Consider the following 24,144-nt stretch of genomic DNA (forward strand, 5'->3'; position numbering starts at 1 on the left):
TAGAAAAAGTTTTCTTTTCAAGCCAATTCTCTTGACGGTTGCAATTTTGAAATTCAAACATATTTTACTGAAAATAATTTTTAAATTCTTTAGAAATCTCCTTGTCAGACAGTATACTTTTGGGATCAACGACGTAATTCTTTAGAAAATAACTCATTTTGCCATTGTAGAATAAAGTGGAATGAGAAATAAGAAATGCTTTATATATACCTACAGGGTACTGTTTGCTTGTGTTACGTTCGAGTTGGGATATGTGGAAAGCCGAGCCAACTCTAAACACATTTCTTAACGTAAATTCCTCACCAAGAGAGAGAGAGAAAAAGATTTTCTACATTACACTTCAATAGTTACTAAGAGAATATATTCTTTCGGCAATCACTACGGCTGATATTTGAGAAAAATATTATATCTTAAAACAATTTCCAGTCCAATTTTAAAGCGGTTTACGACACCGAAAATATTTTTTGAAAGACTGTTTGAATTTCGTGAATCTACCAAACAAAATATAATTTGTTCCTCTTTCTGTATGACGTTTTCAATGTCCTCACTTCGACGATCCAATAAGCGATGCTGTCTTATTCAACTCTTTACCGGGATTTTCGAGTGGAAAATTTTTGCCTCTATATTTGTGAATTTTTTCAGAATAAAATCTTCACAAATATAGATCCATTCTGCAAGTATCTTTATATTTTTCTTCACTGGGATTTGATTCTACATCTTTAAGTTGCTTAAAAAGGGAGAAGATTAATATATTACCCAGAAAATATCTTCTAAGAACTACCACAAATTAGCATTTGGCATAATATATTTTAGGTTAATAACATGAATTTCGTATTTAAAGAAAAAGAAAGAAAAATACCCCTTGCAAGTGGGTTCATCTTTATGCTGTCAACCACTCGCTCATATTTCTTTGCTAAAATTACAGTCCAGGGATACGTCCTGAAAAATTACAACGTTACACTTCTTAATTCTTTAACACTCATACCTCAAAGTAATAAAACTTCTTTCAAGAATTATAATTATTCCCTCGATATTAGATTTAATTTCATTATAAATTCGAATATCCTGCTTCAATTTTCCCTCGACCATTTCTACTTATTTTTCGTTTTTTTTTTTTTTTTTTTTTTAGTTAATGTTACCTTATGGGCCAAGATGGCGGCTCGTCTCTAATTCCAGCAAGGAAACAGTGGAATTCACGTTCTAACCTAACCTAACCTATTTTAATAAATTACCCTAATTATTAGCAACGAAATCATTAGAATAGGTTAGGTTAGGTTTTTTTTTTAACTCTTTCCGCCCTGTGGGCACTAAGAGGGCCTCTTTTAGTAGGCCCATTATGGGTTCGGCCAGGCCCACAATGAGGCGACCGGGTGGTGAGGGACGGGGCCCGACATATCCGAACGGACCACCCCCCGAAAAATTCCTGGGGATTATTCGACCGTTCGGATTCGATCCCGGGTCCCCCAGAGAGGTAGGCTGCCGCCTTTACCGCTCGGCCATCCGGCCGTCGGTTAGGTTAGGTTAGAACGTGAATCCTACTGTTTCCTTTCTGGAATCAGAGACGAGCCGCCATCTTGGCACCTAAGGTAACATTAACCCGTTTTTTTAATTAGGGGGAAAAACCCGAAAAATTGAAAAGACACGGGTCTATAAATGATTTTCCTTTGAGGGGGACCAAATATATATATATATATTTTGAAGCTAATAAAGGACATATCTAGGCAAGCAAAGTTTATATACTCGCGTGTCGACGTCATAAAAACTCGATATTAATCAGAATAAAATAAATAAATAAAAAATGTCTTTACAGATTCGTTTGCAAATATGTTCACGTTCGAGGTCATAAATGTTGATATGTGTAAATTAGATAAGAAAAATCCATTATTTCTCATTATCTTTCCTCGCCACTAACAGAAATGCTTGCTTTACACGAACAGAGAATGCTGAACAGTAGCTGTAATTACATATACTGTATATACTGTGAATCTATTCGAGCAACGACACATAAGCTGTTATCCGAGCAGTAAATCATACAAATTAAGTTACAAGATATTATTTAAATTTTAAAATTCGATGCTATTTTCTCATCGGGGCACCTTCGGTAGGTGTGGTCGATGTAAGGAAGCGACGAAAATAATTCGAGTTTCGAGTTGTTAATTAAGTTTCTTCAGTTAATTAGGATCGTAAATATCGATCCGAAGTTTCCATTTTTATATATTTGTTAATTCTCATTGAAGAGAAGGAGGGGAGGAGAGAAAAAAAGAAAAAGTCACATTGCTCATCTTTCATCCGATTACATTGAAGCTAATCAAAGGATTTTAAAGAAAATTTTCAATATTTTTATGTTAAATAAGAACCCGAAAGCAAACAAGCCACACAATGATCTAAAGAAATCTTTATTAAATAAAAAGGACGACACAAATATTGACAAGTTGGAAGACAAGCATAGAGTACGTCTCCTTGACAACCATAATTACAGGAGACATCGCTAGTACTGCCACCTGGTGAGAGAAGTTGGGTTAATTAAAACCATTTGTCTTTCGATATCGACTAATCTTTATAAAGATTTTATAAAATTACTATAAATATAAAGTGAAATATAAATAAATAAATAGCCCTATAAAAAGTTTTAAAAATAATTTTAAATAATATTTAATCGTTGACGTTAATCTCGATACCGACGAAACGTATTCAAATATACTCTCGTAAACGTATAAAATGTATTACATTTTGAAGAATAAAAAATGAATATAAAATAAATTAAATACAATATTTGTATTTTAATATTTATTAAATTCTCGGAATTAAAAGTTTATTCAATTCTAGCGTGAATTAAATATATATATATAGTTAAATAATAAGTTTATTTGGCCGCCGGAAGAAGAACGAAAATACACTGTACTTGGTGTTTTTTAATAAATAAATGTTTTATAATAAGTAAATTTATTGGCTTGTATCTTTAAATATTACGTTTTTAAACATTTACTTAACGATTATATCGTTAATAATGAATTGGTCACTGTAAGATTTATGTTCGGCGGCTAATCTATTCACCTCGCTAATCATCATTCTTGTTCCTACATTGGAAACAATGTTTATAGCCAAATACAAATTGGGAAACGTGTCCCAATTGTATTATTTATTATATTATACATTCATTTTCTATTTGTTCGGTTCCAATTATAATGCATAATAAAATAAACCGTGCATTAATTTCCTCCATTTTGATTATCGCATTGACAATTCGCGTGTTGTTGTTGTTCTTCTTCTTTTTCTTTTCTATGTGAAGTTTTATTACTTTCAAGATGAAATTTTGTATATTTTATATTTTAAAAAAAGTACATTTTATTATAACTGAGAAAAATGTTGGTTTTTTTTTGGTTTTTCTCATATTAAACATCTGCGCTTTTCGTTTTATTCATGAAAAATTCGCGCAATTATTATTATTATTTCCTTAAAAAACGATATTTAAATATTTTATAATTAAATTTTACCGATTTCGATTATTTTTATCGATTTTATATAATGGCGTGTATTATCGAAATGGACTTACTTCCTTTTCAAATAATTGTTTAAAGAGAATTCGTGCGTTATCTTGAGAAAAACTTTTCTTTATTTTTCTCTATCCTACAGCTAAATTTGCCTATTTCTTAAGCTTAAAGATCTTTGTCTTAATGAATTTATTAATAATACATAATTATAAAGTGAATGAGAAACCATTTTAATATAAATAATGAACACCGAGCATCTGTATTTCTCAGATTCATAACTGTATTTCTCAGATTCTTTAGCACCCCTTCTGCGTATAAGCAGGGCCTCATAGTCTCAAATTTTGGTAGTCTGGGGCCCGGGGCAACTGTGGTGCTGCCTCTTCTATCCGAGCTTCTTCTGTACGTTAAATTTCGAGTTGCATTCTTTTATTTATATTTATAATAAATAATGCTTTTTACTGTATTCCATTCAATTAACATTAAATGTTGATTCGCATGCAAAGAAATAATATAAAAATCAATATAATTTGTCGTAAAATAGAAAAAAAATTGCAATAATAATAAAATAAGATGTATTTTATTGTTTTTCTTTTCAGATTTTTGAAAACAATGAACTGTGATGTCGTTATATATAGATTTATATAGATTCTACCTTAACATTCCTCCCCTCTGTTTATTCGTACCAATAAGAATTTATTTAAGAGAAGGTTATCAGTTGAATATACATTTGATCCCTATATTAATTGAATATAATAGAGACCTAATTAAATTTAGAAAATAAAAAGTCACAGATAAGGCTCATAAAATGTATAAAAATTCAAGTTATATAATATTTATTGTAATTTCAATGAAAAATTATGCAAAGATTTAAGGATAAAGGAAAAATATGAACATTTGTACAAATATATTATTTTTATAAACTTTATTTTATTATAAATTGAATCAATTTTTTCCAAAAATATACCAGAAAGAGAAATAAAATGTCTACTCACTTCTCTTTTATATAGTAAATAAAATTACTTATAAAAAAATTTAATTAATTTCGATAATAAAAATATTCTAAAATAATCGTTTATTTTTCGAACAGAATGAAAAATTTCTTAACAGACACCTCTCTAAAGCGGACAATTTTTGCGTGTGTAAAAAAAAAGTGTATAACTCTATAACGATTGACTTCGTGGACACTCTTCATTACGGACACAGACAGAACATTCTCATCGAGTGATTTCCTTGTTTGGAGTTTCTGCGGTTGCAGTCAAATCGATTCCAAAAACCCAATACTGTATTCCCTGTCGAGTTCTTAAATCGATTTGACTGCACAATTTTATTAAGACGTAACTTAGTAAAATTTCTATCTTGGCTAATTTGCCGCTGTAGAATTTAGCATTATGTTTGTGTTTACATCAGTTTTTCGCGGGAAGCATACGCATCTTACGAACATACCAACAGAAATAACACTTTTCGATGCAGTAGCATACGTCACATCGATGAGATTTGTCGAAAACGGATCCTCGGACATCCATTCAATTCCACAATTACCATTCCTGTCATCTCGCTCCTTTTTTCACTTTCTCGTGTCGCTTATGACGGATTAAAATTTAGCCAATCAGCGTTAGAGACCGCTTCATTTATCGGTCTAACACGTTATAAGCAAGAAGAGGATCCCACTGGCCTTTCTTTAAATCGTTCCTTTCGGCTTTGTCAGCGTTTCGAGCGATGCTCGAAACGCTGACAAAGCAACTCAATGTCTTCCAAATCATTTCATATATTTCAAGCGATTGAAGACAGTTCTGCCATCAACAATTTAGGGTTGTTCTTTTCAAAGCCGGATTTTTTCCCAGCAATGACAACGCTAACAATTTTGCGGCAACTATTGCGAGTGATATGGAAACAACACAAGGTTTCGTGAATACAGCAAGATTTTGTTATCGCTGCAAATCATTACGTCGACACGCGAGCCAAGATACAAAAACCATCTTTCAGTTATTTTCTGAGATTCGCCCACCAATGGCGGCCGAGTAGATAAAACCACTGAACACTTTGTAATTGTTCCCGGGTTTACGCATGATCAAAGGGATGGTCGGGTGGAATTTCCGTCTTTGACACCTAAATAGAGAACAGTTTCCTATAGAAAATCCTCCTGGGAGGCACCCCCTTGGCAGATTGCCCGCGTTGCTTTATCCCATCAATTCAAATACACATCCTTTCTGAGATTCAAGAGAGGAAGAATAAAGATGATAGTGATGACACCTGCAACAGAGCCACCAAATAGAGGGTCTGAACTACGTGAACTACAGATGTGAGCAAACACGACGCAGACAGTAAAGTTAGCACAAGATTTAATTATGCATAGCGAAAAGCAGGTTACTACAATCACTTACAAAAACCAACTGAATTTTTTAAAAACAAAGCCATAATATTGACTCTTTTATGATAATTCATCACTTACTGTATTTTTGCACGATATGTACATTATTTATTGGCAAATAAAAGTAGTGTAGACTACGTTTAAAGGTAATTTTCACAATACCTGTATAGGGCGGACACCTCGCTACAACAAGCAGTTTTATGACCCGCGAGTATCCGTTATATTAATTGATTTTGATTTTTAATAAAAATGTTTAATAAACATAGCAAAATAATGTAATTTTGGTTTGTTTATTAGCATGGTTTTGAAAATTTCAAGCCATTTAAAAGCCACAGAATATAAAATAAAACTAATGGCCACTTTAAAGTACTGAGTAGTCGAAGAATCTAAGCGATTTAACACGAGTAAAAATAATAACAATAATAAAAAAATTTCCCATCTTTCAAAATGAAGAATGATCGAGGAACATCAATTTTAGTTTTAGCAAATGTTCCATAGAAACGTCATTCATAGTTTTACAACGGGAACAGAGCCAAAATTTCATACCTTCGATAGAGTTTTATTATCCACTAACTATTAATCATTGTTAACTCTGAAAATAATAAAAAAATGAGCGACCAAAAGAATCTAAAGCAGCATGAAAAATCACATTTAAAAGAGAATTTTTTAGAAATTTTTTCTTGTTATCAGTATACTAACGATGGGAAAATTATAATAAAAAATGTACAGTACGTTTTGTTTCTAACAAATATTAAGTGTAAATTTAATTTAAAATACAATTATATAATAATAGGGTGGCTCAAATTCGGGGGCAGTTAACCGAGATATATTCGTTTCTCGAGAGACCACCCCTTATTTCTTACGTAATTATAAAGTAGAAATTTAAGATTTTAACAGTATTTAGCGCATTTTTTTTCCACACACAAAAACACAATGAAAATAATATTTTATTATTATTGTTATTACTCGTCATTATTATAATCAGGCATGGAAATTTGATAATGAGGAAGAGGATTATAAAAACGCTTATAATGATTGTTGCACTGTTGTTTAAATGATACAATTTCAAAAATTAATTTAGCAATTATTCGGTGTTAAGTTATAAAAGAATATTAATATTAGTCTTTCCGATAGTGATGAAACATCATTTCTTCTAGTGGAAATTATGTTAGCAGCTAGATTCCAATATCTTTATGATTGTGTGACAAGTGGAAGACAAAAAAAAACAACACTATAACAAGTATAACAAACAATTCATTTCTTCTTCCTGTTGGATAAATAAGAAAATAAAAAACAAATGATTTAAATTAATTACTAAATTAATTAACTTTCATTTATTTATGTTATTTGAATTTTTCTACGTTCCTTAATTATTTATTTAGAAATTTACATTAAGTAATTCAAAATTAACAATAAAAATATGTTTAAATAATAGCGTAACGAATTTTTTAAATGAAATATTTAAAAGAAATTAATTAATAAATTAAAACTTTTTTTGGGGATATAAAAAGTTAATTTTATGTCCTTTATTCTGTAGTATAAATTTTTATTGGGATGCAATTTTTAAACTGTAGATCCGTCTGTTTGTCCGTCTGTCTTTCTAAAATCTCGAGAACAGAGTTAGATAGAGAAAAAATCGAGACCAGAAATGGAATGTTTAGGGGAGAAATGCCCCGATTTTTTTTTTTAATTAATGATTTAAAATTGCATGCCGGCATTGTGACGATGCGACAATAAGTAATTGCTCGTTAATATTCGCTTTCGTATCTTGGGATCATTTTTCTTTTTCTTTTATCGACTTTAACCGGATTTATAGTCGAAAAGTTCTAGGATATCCCTTGATATTTTCTATCAGAATATGTCGTAAAGCAATTAAAAGGTCGTAAAATTGATAACGATGATCCTTTGTTGCCAGAACGCTTTCGTATTCAACAGATTTGTCTTAAGATTAATTTTATACAAGTTAAAAAAATAAAAACAAAAGAACCAAACTGTGGATTATAAATTGAATATTCAAGATATTCGGACTATTAATATTAGTCGTTATAAGTGTCAGTAGCGTGCAAATGGGGAGTTTTCTAACAGCTTTTCTGTAGAGAAAGAAAGAAAGTTTCTTATAGAGTAAATCGCAAGAATCCAAATGACACCCATGAGTGACATAAATTTGCTATAACAGGAAAGTTGTCTTATTCCCATATCTATTGTCATGTACTGATAGAACCGATGATTCTGGAGAAGGCCATGACAATTTAGCTACAAGCCATAAGCTGGCAAATCAATGAAATAAACTAATTGTTATATAAACTAATTAATTTAAATTTGTAGTTACCACGTAGATAATTTAATAAAACGTATCTTCTTTAATCAAAATTGGTTTTAAAACATTCGACTTTAAGAAGAATCGAGGCAGGATCTATCACAAAAGGCCCCTTTATGCCCCCAGTTTTTACAGTAATTTCACCTATATAACAGCCGGAATGGTAATTGAATCTGGAATATTTATTTGTCATATTAAAAACTTGTTTTTCTTTCATACGTGGCTTTGAATTTTAGAAGAATTCGAAAAGAAAATGTCTAAAATAGAATCCAACATCACCATCAAATATTCATTTTCGATCAGATTTGTTTCTCTAAGACGTGGAATTTTGTTTAGTCTGGATCATACAATGGCTAGAGTATAAGCACATATTTAAAGTCGATGTTTATAATGCAAATGAAAGAATATTTTAATACATAAAAATTTATATACATTTTTATAACATTTACATTATAAAAATACATAAAAATTCGTATTACTTAAGCTTAAAAAAATAAATAAAAATGCAAAATTTATAACATTTTTTCTTTTCTGTTTTCTTAAAAAAATAATAAAGTTTACATTTAAATAATTTTTACTTAAAATTAACTCATTAATTTACTTTTTTATATTATAAAAATCTATTATTTTTAATTAATATTCGAGAAATTTATGTAAACAATTTTATTTTAAATTAATTAAATCTGTTTTTATTGTAATTTATGTTAATGGTAATTAAAATATTTATAATTTTTTTTCTTTTTTTAATTTTAAAGAATAAATGCAACAACAACTCCAACTGTTTTTTTTTTATACTATAAATAATTATTATGCCAATAAAATATTTTATATATGTTAAAACCTCGATGTAGCGCCACTCTCGTAAAGCGTCAATGAATACTTGTAAATAAAATCTCTTCCTAAATATTAAATATAAAGCCCGGCATTGTACGATTTTAAACCGGAAATTATAGTGTGATGGCTAAGTCAGTGACTTACAAACTATCAAATTGCAATTTACTATAATAATACATAATTCTCGCTGGTGGGGGGTTCAATTTAGCTTTACACTCCATTTAGTGGCGGTACTAAATCGAGGTATTACAAGAATTAAATTGCTACCCCCGAAATGCGATCTGGACCCTCCACTCTGTTGCTGTTGTTGTATTGAAGTGTGGAGCGATTGTTTCCTCGTGTGGAAGATAATTTCGTGAAAAATATTATTTTTATTTGTGAAAATTTGAAAAAAAATAATAATAATAATTTTGAATTTTTAAACGTAAAATAAGTAATGAGAGGTTAATTATTTTGTCGTGAAATATTTCCACGATAATTCTTAATTATTCAAATTAGTTTAACGTGCCACGTAGAAAGTTTTAACATCAAATAATAACAAGTATAATTAATAAATTCTAAGTAAAGATACAACTTAATCAGATAAGAAAATAGGAAGTTTGCTTCCATCTTCTCTTGTTATTATTATTATTTTTTTCTTATCTCTTAAGGCTTCATCAAAATTTAGAGTTTAATAATTAATTATAAGTGTTGCTCTAGAGTTAACACACGAATATAATTAATTGTTTAATTTAAACGAAATATATTTCGTGATCAATTATCTTCTTGGTTATTTAAAGGTTAAAAAAAATAAATAAATAAATAAAATATAAAATAGTAAATAACGATTTCCCTCTTTAATTTATCATTTTACTTTAATTATTTGCTGTGTTATTGTCGAATGTTATAACAAAATTATAAATGATATCATTTAATTTTTTAATGTATATTTTATTCAAGTTTCAATTGGATTTTTTAAAGGTTTGTTTGTCGCAAAATTTATATTCAATAATATTATATAATATATATATATATATATATGATTTATTCAAATTTTATCGATTGCTTCTCCTTTAAAATTATAGAAAAAGGATAACTTAAGAAATTCTTTACAGAAATGACATTTTAAAAACTCTTTCAAAGGAACCACAAAGTGATGCAGCAGCATTTATAAATATTTTAAAATTTTATTATTATTATTTTTTAATTCGTTGTAAAGAAGCGTAGAGAGCGATTCAGGAACCCGGGTCTCCCCTTACCTTTGTAAATAAGTAAACGAAGAAAAAGTTAAATAAATAAATACAATAAAAAGATTTAAATGTGCTAAATTCACGTATACACATTTGTATACAATAGTTAAGATGTGTTTTAAACGACTTTCCCGTCACTCGAACAGGAAGTTAAGGGAACCCGAAAGGAAGCTTGGCAAATTTCTATTATAAGTATAATTATTTGCTTTTCGTCTTGTATTGTATTATATCTTCTTAATAGTTATATGTAATTTGGCTATAATTTTACGAACTTATCACCACAGTTTTCAATTGGATACAAATTGGAAAATACAAAAATACTTAAATTATAATCAACTCAGGAAGGGCATGTGGCCTTAAATGTACATATTGGTTTAATAATATTTCATGAGAGTTTCAATTGAAAACTGTGGTGTAAAATTTTAGCCAAACTACAAAGGGAAAAGCTTCATTTTGGGGAAATTTTTAAGGCCAATAACGAATAAAATGTTCATTAAGTGTTACGTACTTAAGATATGATCCCTACCCCTCTATCTCACCCCTCGACTTATAATCTCCGATATGTAATGATATTAATGTTCTATACATAAAAGTATTTAAAGACAAACTTCAAAATTTTAGATCCATGGGATCTTGAAATTTAAAGCAACACACACACACATATATCTATATACTGTATACATGTGACCATAAAACGTGAAGACCTAGATAGTCGAAATTTAACTATCTCTGTTCTATATGTCCACCAATGACCAGATAACACCGAACCACTGTTCGGTGTTATTCGGTCGCGGGTTCGCGCTTCACCAACGGGAGTTTTCGAGGTTTTATTCACGTGTCTAACAGTTAAATAGGGACAGTTTCCCATAGAAAGTCCTCCCGTAGTTGATCCACGTTTACGTAGCGCATGGATCAACTATTAAGGGGGCCTATCAATTCTATTATATCGATCAAACAACCTCTTTAACAGCCAAGAAAATATAGATAATGTAAATATATATATATATATATATAAATATTGTTTTAATAATGTAAAATTTTCAAAAAAGATACAATATTTTAAAATTTTAATGGGAGAAGTTAAAAATTAAAATTAATATTTCCTTTAATTTAATTTTGAAGTTTACTTTAATAACTTCATTTATATTTTATTATTAATATTACGTAAGATGATGTTGATAAACATTTATAAGTTTTGTGTACAATTATTAATATAAGAATTAATTGACCACTAAATTATAAACATTTTCATATTTTAAGTCGTAAAGATAGATTAAATTTGTCGTTAATCTTTTACATACCATCAGAAACACTTCGAGTAGATAATTATTATACCCGTTATATATTACCTCATTTGTATATTATATGAATAATGCAGGAATTCATGTTATAAGTTTAATAATAACGTTTTTTACACACACATATATATATGTATGTATATATACTAGATCAGCAGAACTGGTCAGAGCCGAATCTCTTCCCAATTCAGTAACTACTCAGATAATGTGTCCTTCTTGCCACGCGACAGAACTAACTATTAGGACATCAATCAAATGTTCAAAATGCTGGAAGAGCTTTTGTGAAAAGTGTGGACAATGCCCAATTGTAGAAGGAAAGGTAAGAACTTGCATAATGTATATACAGTAACGTTAGTGATGCATCTCTACATTCATATAAACATAGTTGATGCTAAGCAGAATTTTTTTAAAAAGAAATGGAAATGATATATATATATATATTCTTTTTTTCTAAAGAAATATTCGTGGATGTGCAATTCGTGCATACAACAAATCCAGTGTAGTAATAAATCGAAAGTCAAAAGTCAATCAACTCGAGAAGCTCAGGAGAATGTCAGAAGAGCGGATGCATCCGGTGAAATTATGCCCGAAAAGGTAAGGCTGAGAAAATCAATTGATTGACCAATTGTATCACTAATTATGTGATGTACCATTCCCTGGATAGAATTGAGTTTAACGAGAAGCATTTCCTTCGGGGAATATGTATACTGTAGGCGGTCGAGGAATATATTTAACCTTATTATTATTATTATTATTATTTCTTCTTAATTTGCTAAATTATTCGATATAAATTATGTAAACTTTAATATATAAGAATTAATTAATACTATATTATTAGCTATGAAATTTAATTTGATTAATTAAGATGTGAAAATTTAATACTTTTGATAATTAATTTTATGAGTATTTTATCAGTTAGAGTAAGCGAAAGTTTTGATTTATGCATTTAAATATAAAAATTTCTTAAACGAATGAAGATTTCGAGATATTTTAAGCAATAAATGTGTGTTTTTTAAAAGAAAAATAATAACAAATTGAAATATTTATTATAAAAGTTGAAATGTTTGAAACTTTGATGGCTGCAGTTTTTTTCTTTTCGAGATACTTTGACAACTGTCCCTCGATACTTCAAGATTTCTTTCCAAGTAAGGATGGCTGATGATGAACTGTCTGCACGAAACGACGAATATTGTATTACTCCTCGGAATTACTCCTTAGTCTTTCAAATAAAATTGCAGAAAAATTCGATTTTAGGCTGTCCTTTTCTAAAGTAGTTTTGTTTATACGTTATAAAGGACGTCACCAATCGATCGACTATCGTAATTTTAATTATATTACAATTTATATCGTAACATTTTTATTTTATTACTTTTTTTAAAAAATACAGTAGAGGATTTAGAACTCAAAGAAGTCCCTGGGTTCGCCCTGTTCATATATAAAATAAAATTAATATTTGGTTTATAAAACCCTTTTAAATCATGAGATTTATTCTTCGGCTTTTATAACTTATTCTAAAGTAAATAAATAAATAAATAATGAGATTAATTCTAGTTATATTTGTCTAAATCCTTCAAAGAAATTTCAATTTAAAATCGGATTGAGAACATCAATATCAATTACAGAAGCCTGGATAACAAAAATAGATATCATCATCATCATTTCTTCCTTATTCTAGCGATCTTCGAAGCCATTCAAAGACTCTTATTCTAATACAATATTTCTTTATCTGATTTACAATATATAGAACTGTATACAAACATTTTTATTATTTATTTTGGGATTTTATATGTTATATAAGTACGTAAGATAAATTAGAGAAACTTGTGTAATTAAACATAATTTGGTTAATGTTACCTATGGTTCCAAAATGGCGGTTCGTCTCTGATTCTAGCAAATAGAAGAAAGGAAACAGTGCACGTTCTAACCTAACCTAACCTATTCTAATAAATTACCATAATTATTACCAACAAAATTATTAGAATAGGTTGGGTTAGGTTAGAACGTGCATCCCCACTGTTTCCTTTCTTCTATTTGCTGGAATGAGAGACGAGCCGCCATTTTGGAATCATAGGTAACATTAACCCATAATTTTAAAGTATAGCATAAATTATCAGTAATTTTTTTTGTATTCGAACGAAAAATAATTTTTAAGTTTTATTCGATATTTTAGCAACCTCTGAACAACGGACAATGATGGGAAAATTAAAAAAAAGCCGTTGTTTGGAAGTTATTTAGTACACATTTTAAAATGAAACGTATCCAAGAAAATGGCCGCCGTTTAGAAGTGGTCGTTACTGAATTTTCAACTGTATATTACTTTAATACCAAATTTTTGCAATAAAATTAACATAAACTAACTAATACGGCTTGAAATATTAAGGTAAGTCAAATGAGAGTGGGCCAACGTAAATTTATACGCAAACTGTTACCTGTAAGTTAAAGAAAAAATGCCCCTTAGCATTGAGGCATTTGTTCCATTGGGTAACTTGGGATTGCATGCTCGAAGAAGTCCTCTGGTTTCCACTTCAAGAAATTTGTAACTGCCTCCTGCACTTCTGCATTCGAGGAAAACCTGAAATCCTTCGGGTGCTTCTTTAATCCACTGAAAAGTCCTTACTGTAAGATGAAACCCTGGAAGTACTTCGCACGGCAATCAAGAAGCTCAGAGGCTTGTCAGAAAGTGTGATTCTCTTGCATGATAATGAACACTGCCAACGTGATTCCTGACAAGTTTGAGAACTTAAATGGGAAATTCTACAGCACCACCTTACAGTCCAGACCTTTCATCATGCGAGTTTTATGTGTTCCTTGAATTAAAGAACTAACTTAGGTGTGCCTCGGATGCAGATACGTAGGAGTTAGTCACAAATTTCTTGAAAGCAGAAACCATGGAATCATAAGAGTCGTTTACTGAAACATTTACTATTATTATATTCTTGTTTTCTTATTTGTCTAATTTTAATTGAACAAATCTTTCATTTCTTATCACAAATTAAAAATTCAATTCACCGAAAAGAAAATTTTATAATTTTAATTCGTAATTAAAATAATAACAATAATTTTATTATTGATATACATAATTTAACTAAAATTAAATTTAGTTTTATGTAAAATTAACTATTGTATTTATAATTATAGTAATTTTTGCAATTTTTTTATTACAAAAATCTTTGATTAAAATCGATTTAAAAATTAATTTAGTAATTATTGGTATATTTATCATCTCTTAGAAATTAATTCTCAAAATATTGCATATGCAATTCTTTAATTATCGATTTTAATACCGCATTAACTCGGTAGCCTTCGATTGCACTCTTCGAGGCAACGACTCAATGAAAAACTAAAATAAGATTCATTTATAATTGAAAACAATTAATTCTCAAATTTTCTTGTAAAAAAACTTAAACGAATCGATTGATTTTTTCAAAATATATATATATATTTAATTAAACTATTAAATTTATGAATTTAAACGTTTCTTCTACCGGTTTCAGCGGTGCCTTAAATGAAATTTCAGAAATTACTCAATGGCAAATGACTCTTACTTGTTAGATTAAATTACCTGAATTGTACTGTTAATCGAGTGATAATGTAATCATTAATCCTATCAATTTCGTTGAAGAGGAATTTTTTTTTTATTTAACAAAAAGTTGTAGATTAACCTTTTATTATTTAGCCTTTCATTACTTGTGAAAAGTGCTTAAAGCACCAAGTAAATGGTCTGACATTGACAGATGATCTCGACCGAACAAATTTTCAATGACTACTTTTCGGGAAGAGGGAAATTTTTCCTCGCAGAAAGATAAAATTATCACTAAAGAAGAATATGACATTAACAGGATTCTGATCTTTTTATTTCTCGTATTTATTTATTTATTTGTCAACTTTTGTTTTCTATGAAAGCGCACGACTTACGATCTAAAACACACGACTGAATAATTTATGATTTTATTTAAGTGCATTAATAAAATTTTGTTACGACAGATTTTCGTTGTTTTCTTTTTCTTTTTCTTTACTTTATTTTACCGAAAATATCAATTCTTATATAGAAATTTTAGCCAGAAGATTGTTAAAATGTAGCTCAACTCACTCATCTGAATGCCGTGTATGTATGTGAAGAGCATATGAAAGATACAACGACCGACATTTATTTCAATAAAGAAAAGCATTGTAAAACATTGACATTTCTGTCGAAACCATTTCAGGATAGTTTCTTTCTTTTTTTCTCGTTTATATATATTTTGGAAGATGGTTTCGATCGATAACCAACAAACTGAGGATTAATAAATCCAGCTGTAGATTCCTATTAAGTTTTTGTTGATTGATCCGAAGTTTTCTATCGAATTAAACTGTTGGTTAGATTAAATCCGGATGGGCCATTGATAAAATACATTTCTGATCGATCAGATCGAATGCGAGATGCTTTATAAAAAATAAAAAAAAATAAAAAGAATATGAACATCAGCACTCCGCTCATTAATTCGTATGAAATAAAATACAGTAATGATTTCTTTTAATATCTCGAAAATGAATTAATGATGTCGATTGGGATATCATTATTTCTCCAAATAATTAATATCGAGTTAAGTAAATTATATATAATTCTTCCCACTAAATTATTCGCGAATACGTCGAGATTAGATTTAAAATATTCCGAGAGATTTTATGTAAATGTGAATAATTTTATGCTTTTAAAATTTTAACAAATACAAAAAGAGTGGGGTTTATGTTCTCGCCTTTTGTTTTGTTTGCTTCCAAATTTTCTAGATAACGAACGAAGCAAAAGTAAAAAAAAAATGTCTTGTTGTATTTGGGTAGTTTTATAATGAATCTGTCAAAAGTAATATGAATTATGCCCCCTCCAAATTTGAAAATAGCTTGTAAAAAACGGAAATCAATTTTTTTTTCCTTTGAAAAAGCACTGAATTTCGCGAAAAATGTTGTTCGTGCGCTTTGAGTTTTAATGAATTCCAGCAAAATTTCTTTCTGGTATCGTTTTTTGTTTCGAATTAATATCGAATTGATCAATTTTGATCCCAATTTTCAATAGGAGATCCTTTTGTAAAGGTGTACTTATGTCTTACGAGTTAGTTATTAATAATGGGAATTAACTAAATAAATTAACTATTAATAATTTAGAATATAATTTTAAATTTAGTTATGCAGTAAAACCTGTTCAAAATGGAAACCTGTTAAACAGGAAAAGTATTCTGTACCTGCGATTCCGGTTTACGCAGGTTTTACTGTAATTGACTTCGTACAGGTAACTAAATTTTGTTATTTAATAAGGTATTTTAATAATATCTTTTCTGTTGATGATAATTGAATTAAGGTTTAATCATAGTTTCCTGTATATAACATTATATACATCACAACTTATTGGTTATAATGGAAAACTATAACTTAAATTAGTTTAGGGATTAGTTTCAATTGGGGATATAAAGCTTAAACGATAATAAGATATATTTAAGTCGTAAATTTAAATTAAATCCGAATTATTAATCACAGTTCAGTAATAATCCTATTTAAAATAATCTATTTTTGGTTAATGTTACCTATGGTTCCAAAATGGCGGCTCGTCTCTGATTCCAGCAAATAGCCTAACCTAACCTAACCTATTCTAATAATTTTGTTGGTAATAATTGTGGTGATTAATTATAATAGGTTAGGTTAGGTTAGAACGTGCGTCCCCACTGTTTCCTTTCTTCTATTTGCTGGAATCAGAGACGAGCCGCCATTTTGGAACCATAGGTAACATTAACCCAATTTTTTAAAATAATTTTTATAATGATTAATTAAAATTATTAAACTTAAAGCCAACAAAAAACCCCCCTACATCAGTAATATTTATCACATTTCTTTGTTGAATATTTTTCACAGTAAGTATTGAATATATTAAAAACAATATAAAAATTTATTCTTGATGTTAAAAGAAAGCAACAGTTAAGATTCGATATTATAAAGTTTAATAAATCATTTTCGAACGGCATAATTTGCTTTTGAACATAATTAAATGAATTAAATAGCATTTCCGGATCAACATTATAATTTTACGACCAGCGATTTAACTATATATAATTAACAATTATCGATTGTTCTCACCATTCATTAACAGTTAGACTTTTCTGTTTCGCAAAAAAACTGTGCAAAAATTATTTGAAATTCTACAAGGAAATAATCATTATCTGGCGTACCGAACTTCTTTGTTTTGTAAGCATTCTTTGTTTTTTCCGTTTAAATCGACATCTAAAACTACGAATTATATATCTTTGATGCACCGAAAATCCGAAAATCGTATCATTTGTGATGAAATAATCAATCAATCCATTTAAAGAAATTATATTTCTTTGTCTCTTCTCATCGATAAATCGATGAACAATCGAGTAAATCCAAAATTCGATAACAATTTCTCCCGAGGAAAAAAAAACTCTTCCTGCTTTGAACTTCATCTTCTGAAATGTTCAAATTCTGTTACTCTGTATACATTTTATTGAAATGGAAGTATCATAAATGCTGAAAAGACGTTGCAGAAGAGAAACTACATTTATTGAAGTTGTCGTCTTTATGGCATTGCTTGAGCTGGATGAAACCTATTATCTATGTTATGTCAAATACTATATACTTGTAGCACATAAAACAAAGAGATTACCGTTAATAATTTTGGATGGACGAAGATGGATGTCTTAATTTTATAATATAACACTAGGAATTTCCATAGAAGTATTCAAATTAAAACTTTCTAATTTATAGAAATGGACGTAATGAATTAAAAATATATATATATATATATTTCCAAATTATTGTTTTATATTTAAATAAAGGTTGAGAACAGCTGGTCTAAGCCATGTTTCGTGTTCATTAAGAAGTAGAACGTACAGTAAAACCTGTACGTTAATAAGCCAGAAATCTGTCAAACTGGAAAAATATTCGGTACTGTACGAGTCCGGTTTATACAGGTTTAACTATATATTAGAAGGTTATAAAATATTTTTAAATTGTTATAATCTATTCGAAATTTCCGACATTTTTGTACGAAATTTGACGTTATAAAAGGAACAAGGAACGTCACACGTACAGAGTAAAATGAAGCATTCTTCTAGATTTTTTTTAATGACTTTGTAATTAATTATCAGTTGATTAATTCAGAAAATAATTAGTATATATATACATTTAATAATATTTAATTTTAAATAGCGCTAATCGAAATACGAAAAGCGAATTAGACCTCTTATCAACTGAATTACAAGCCCTTTTTCCACAGTCTCCCTACATTGTAAGCAGCTATTTACTATCGTAACCATGCAAATTGCAAACGTAAATTGATAAACAGAATTAAATTATGTAATTATATCAAGATAAATCTTTATACTAATATATTCAGAATGCTAAATCTGTTAAATAATTCCCGAATAAACATGCGATATAGAGTAGCTGAAATTCCACAAAGAAGACTTGTCACTCGTAGTTAAAACCTGAACATCTACGGAATGTCGTCCGTAATAAAATGTTAAGATTTTATTACAGATGAAATTCCATGTGGTGTGTTGTTAAAACTCAATCTGTAAATATTGGCAGACGAGCCAATAACCGATTACGAATGTAAAAATAAAAGGTAGCGAGTGCTGATTAATTGATAGATCAAAGGGAAGCCGAGATTGCATTTAGTAAATATGAGTCAGAAAAGAAACAGGAAAACTTGAAGTCATCAATGAGTTATGGTTTCTAATATAGAAAACCATAATAGAAGAATATTATTATTTACGACTTTGTAACAAAGTTTAAACAAAGCCTAAGAGCAATATATAAATCATACGTCCATCCGAAGCAAGTAAAGATAACTCGAAAGAGGGAAAAAGAGAAAATAAGGTTATATTCGGATTGAATTTACTCCAGCATCCTTCGAGAAAGCTAATAAATACATTAATCATTCACGTTTTCGTCAATAATTTCCTAAGCTTATCTTAGATCCATAAATACGTTGCTTTCAGTAAGAGAATTCACGTCCGATGTCTGAATAATAACTTGTAATTAGCTAAAGAATAGAGGTAATTAAATTCGATGGTAATTCGTTGTATTTTATGAAGTCATAAATTATAATTAAATTCTTATTTGTTCATAGTTACGTATCCATAGAAAACTAAAATCCCATAATAGTACGTAATTTTATATATAACTAAGTGCCCTTCTTATTTTATATACCAAAATTTTCTCTTTTTTATCTTCAATAAGTAAAGGTCTAACGTGTCCAGATAGGAATTTATGCTGTTATTTATCGGTCTGTTGTGGGTATTTATTTTAGAAAATATATAGCAAACAATCGATATAGACTTATATTCTAGAAATAGGCAAATAAATCTGGAAATTATGTATGAATAATGGCAAAACTGCGGTTCGTGGCTCTTCTAGACCCTTAATGCGGCTCTCATACATAGAGGAATAGCACAAAAATCGGACCTTTACCTCCTCATTTGACGTAGGGGTCCGATTTTTGTGTTATTCTTCTATTTATATATAAGATGCGGCTCTCGCGAATTTCTGATAGACAGTATATGGCTCCTATCGTGACAAGGTTTGGCTCTCCCTGGTGTATTGAATAGAATTATTATACAAATAACAGGGAGCTTATACATGCAAATACTTTAGATAATGCTAAATTGAGCCATTATCTTTAAAGGGGATTACTGAATTAATCTGCGATTGCAAAGAATACGGTTAGTAAGCAAAGTTTGTAGTCAGTTAATAGTCTTTATTACATGCACGCGAATATATAATATCCGAAATTTCGTTTAGATTTTTAACATTACAACGTAATTTAATCTATTGATTTTAGCTGAAACATATTCAAATGTCCATTAATAAAATTTTAATGTATTGTTTTTGCGATGTTTTCAAACAAAAATAATATTTTTTTGCAAAAATAAACGGAATGAAATATTCATAAATATTTATTTAGCATTAATTTTTTATTATCGTCTAACCTCGTAAATCAAACCAGAACAAATACAAAGTCCCATTCACGAATACCGTACTGTATTAAGGTGCTAAAAATTCTAATTTTATATCTACTCGTCCTGATTATAAATTCCCTACTTTTAAAAATAAGCGCAGATTAAAATCACAAAACTGGAAAATGTTTATATAAACTTGTTATGAATAATACAAGAAAACAAAATTAACATAGCATGAACTAAGCACGTTGCGGCATCTCTAACTAAAAAAATCCAGCAACGAGTTGCCTAACTTTCCCGGCAATAAAGTTAAAATATTGTACATTTACTTAAAACGATACGATAAAGTAATATGATATGAAGATCTTATAACACATTTTCTCTATTTACGTATTAAAAATAACCATTTTTAATGCTTAGATTAAAATATTTTTTCGTTGTACGTACGGTTAAATAATATAATATTGAAAATTTCGCATGGAATTGTTGTTCGATCCTGTGGCTACAGTCGCTTACAACTGAAGCGGCTATCACGTAACTAAATCAGGGTCGACTCGATTCTTGCAAACCACTGGTTTAGTGCTATACACAAGTTATTTACGGATAGGAAAAATGATATAGTGGTTAATCCTCTCTATGGCTTGTCAATCCTCTAAGTATTATATCTGTATGTAAGTATCATGTCATGGATACTCTTCAAAAGAGAAATGCTCGTGTCAATTTCTAATGTAAGAGGAAGAGAAAAGAGATTATATTATTTCTAAAATTTAAAATAAAATTTTAAAATCATTATAAATAAATCGATTACTTTTTATTCTTTCTATAATATTTAATTTAAATTTTAGTATATTTTTCTAATTTTTTATTTTTTTTTTTTATTTTAAAGTTCATTCTTGTAAAATAAAGCATAAAGGAATATTTCAAAATAAATAGAAGAATTAATTTAGAAATTTATAGTGTTATTAAAGCATAAATCGATTTATTTTTACAAATTTCTTTAGAAAAAAAGAGAATAATTTTGAAAATTCTGGATTCAGTTAATCTAAATTTACTTTCGTTCACCTCAGTCACATTTTTGGTCCTTTTAACTATGCCATATATTTGTTCGTTTGTAGGGTCATATTTGGTGACGTCAGTACTTAATATTCTTCAAGCTTTAACATTTTGGTTAGATTTACCTATGGTATACAAAATGGCGGCTCGTCTCTAATTCCAGCAAACAGAAGAAGGGAAACAGTGGGGACGCACGTTCTAACCTAACCTAACCTATTCTAATAGATTACCATAATTATTACCAACCAAATTATTACAATATGTTAGGTTAGGTTAGGTTAGAACGTGCGTCCCCACTGTTTCCTTTCTTCTATTTGCTGGAATCAGAGACGAGCCGCCATTTTGTATACCATAGGTAAATCTAACCAACATTTTTAATACTCTAATTTTCAAACGTCAAATATTTCCTCGTGTTTCTCATTGTTACAAAATTACGATTATAAAAACTTAAAATGATTATTTCTAGGAGGGTATCTGAATGTATTTTCTATTTATGAACGTGTTACACGTATATTTGAAGTTGTTTATATATATATATATTTCTTCCCATATTTTTACTCTAATAGCATCTAAAGCTTTTCAATAATTCTTATTTGCAATGTATATCGTTTTTATATTTTCCAGTGTTTTATTTTTTAAGGATCATTGTACTGTGTATATACGACCTTCCATGAGAAACTGCACCTGTAGTGTGTTAAATTTAAATTATTATGCAATATACAAATGATGTATTTTAATATAACAAACGTTATCGCTGCTTGATGCTGTTTGTTTTATTTATTAATATTAATTGTTGTTTTATCCAATACTATTTTTTTTTGTATTGTAGAGAAGAGTGTACTTACTTCACGATATTATTGTTTTTATTAATTAAAATAAATAAATAAAACAGATTAACCAGCATAAGTTTTTCTGTAGATCAATAAATTTAGACCTGAAACATTTGACCTTTACATGCAAATAAGAGAGTTTCTTTCTTAGTTGCAAATATCCTTGATTTAAGTAATGGTGCATGAAAAAGTTTATTTCTTAACTTTCTTTTAATCGAGAGATTTTAAATTAAATCTAACTTCAATTTTCCTATTCACTAATTCGAATTATATACACTTAATGGCGATATCTTAAATTAAACTTTTCATTTTCAGCAATTAGAAAATATAAGATGATGGACTGAAATATAAAATAAACACGAGAAGAAATATTTAAGAAGTTAAATTAATATAATTCGGCAACGAGTTGTATAACTTTCCCGGCAAAAAAATTTAAAATTTTGCATTGCGCTATCTATTAGAGATTTTATATTATTAATTATTATAAAATGCCAAAAAGATTAGTTTTGAAGATGGAGATAAGTTTTTATTTAAAAAATTGTAAATACTAATAACTAGTAAAAAATCTTCATTAAGTCCTACTCGAGATACGACAAACGATCCCCCTTCTATCTCCCCACCCCGTCGACCTTTAACTGCCTAAATTTGATAGCATCAATGTCCCTAATATACAAATCTCTCTGCAAAATTTCAGAAAATTTCGACAAAAATCACAGGAGTTATTAACCTACAAAATAGTCACTCCACATCCATACATACAGAAAAAATTTCCCCAATTATTTTGTACTTTTCTACGTTTCTAAGTCCAAAAAATGTAAAAATCTTAAGAGGAGGGATCATTTTGTGACCGATCACCATACTTTCTCTCTATTATAACAGCTTTATTTATTGGTGAACTCAAATACTAATTTAATTATATTATCTATAAAGTTAAGAATCGATGGTGATAAAGAACAAAGTTGTATATTATATCTATAAAAAAAAAAAAATAAATAAAAACAAAATTCTAGTTTCAGATTTTCGTCCTTTCACATTTTCTCACCTCCCTAGATACGTTTCAATATATAGCAAAAATGTTAGATTTCTTGTTGATCTAACGTGGCATCTGTCCTTAAAATTTCATATTCTTATTGTAAGAGTGATACTAAAAAAAGAAGAAAACAGAATGGCAGGTGGCAGACAAAGCAAAATAGAAGTACTTTTTCTTTGACAAAAAATACCCAGGAACTATAACTTCATAATATTTTTATAACAATATTACTAAATAAAATAAAATTTGATTTTTATGAGCAGAAGAAATGTCTTTCTTTGAATTATTAAATAGTTAAAAAACAAATTTAAAAAAAAAATAATATTTATGGTTATAATTCGAAGATTTTAAGAAAATGTCTTAAAAGTTATAAATAAAAAAGTTTTTAATTTTAATTAGAAAATTTAATGAATTAATTGTTCATGTTTTTCCCGTTATTTAGCATAAAAAATCAGAAAAATCAGAAGAAATTGTTGGTAAGTGAATTTACGTATGAATTATATGAAATTAATTAAAATTATTTCTTTACAAATTAATTATTAACTTAATTATTCGGTAAATAATTCAATTAATGATAAAATAAAATTAATTATTTTCAAGGATATGCATTGTTTTAATTAGAAGCGATTACAAAACACTATGATAAATTAAATATATATATATTTGGAGTTAGTTTCAAAATGATAAAGGAATATCGACTAGCAATCACTAACAGATAAAACTATCTTTACGAGCATTATCGTAAT

At 28.7% G+C, this 24,144-nt stretch overlaps 1 protein-coding gene across 4 annotated transcripts in view; it reads left to right on the plus strand.

Moving 5' to 3' along the window:
* LOC136980212 (serine-rich adhesin for platelets-like) overlaps nt 1-24,144 on the plus strand; it is a 65,367-nt gene that overhangs the window by 25,313 nt on the left and 15,910 nt on the right. For all 4 annotated transcript variants that reach the window (XR_010881515.1, XM_067276289.1, XM_067276291.1 and 1 more), the window contains exons 2-4: nt 11,688-11,856; nt 11,994-12,131; nt 23,841-23,874. Coding sequence is in view for 3 of the 4 variants with exons in the window: in XM_067276289.1 (XP_067132390.1) it covers nt 11,688-11,856; nt 11,994-12,131; nt 23,841-23,874 (341 nt within the window). In the remaining variant the exon portion in view is untranslated. The remainder of the gene's footprint in view (nt 1-11,687; nt 11,857-11,993; nt 12,132-23,840; nt 23,875-24,144) is intronic.

Source organism: Centruroides vittatus, unplaced genomic scaffold, assembly GCF_030686945.1.
Source record: "Centruroides vittatus isolate TY-2023 unplaced genomic scaffold, ASM3068694v2 contig_680, whole genome shotgun sequence".
Classification (NCBI taxonomy): Eukaryota; Metazoa; Arthropoda; class Arachnida; order Scorpiones; family Buthidae; genus Centruroides; species Centruroides vittatus.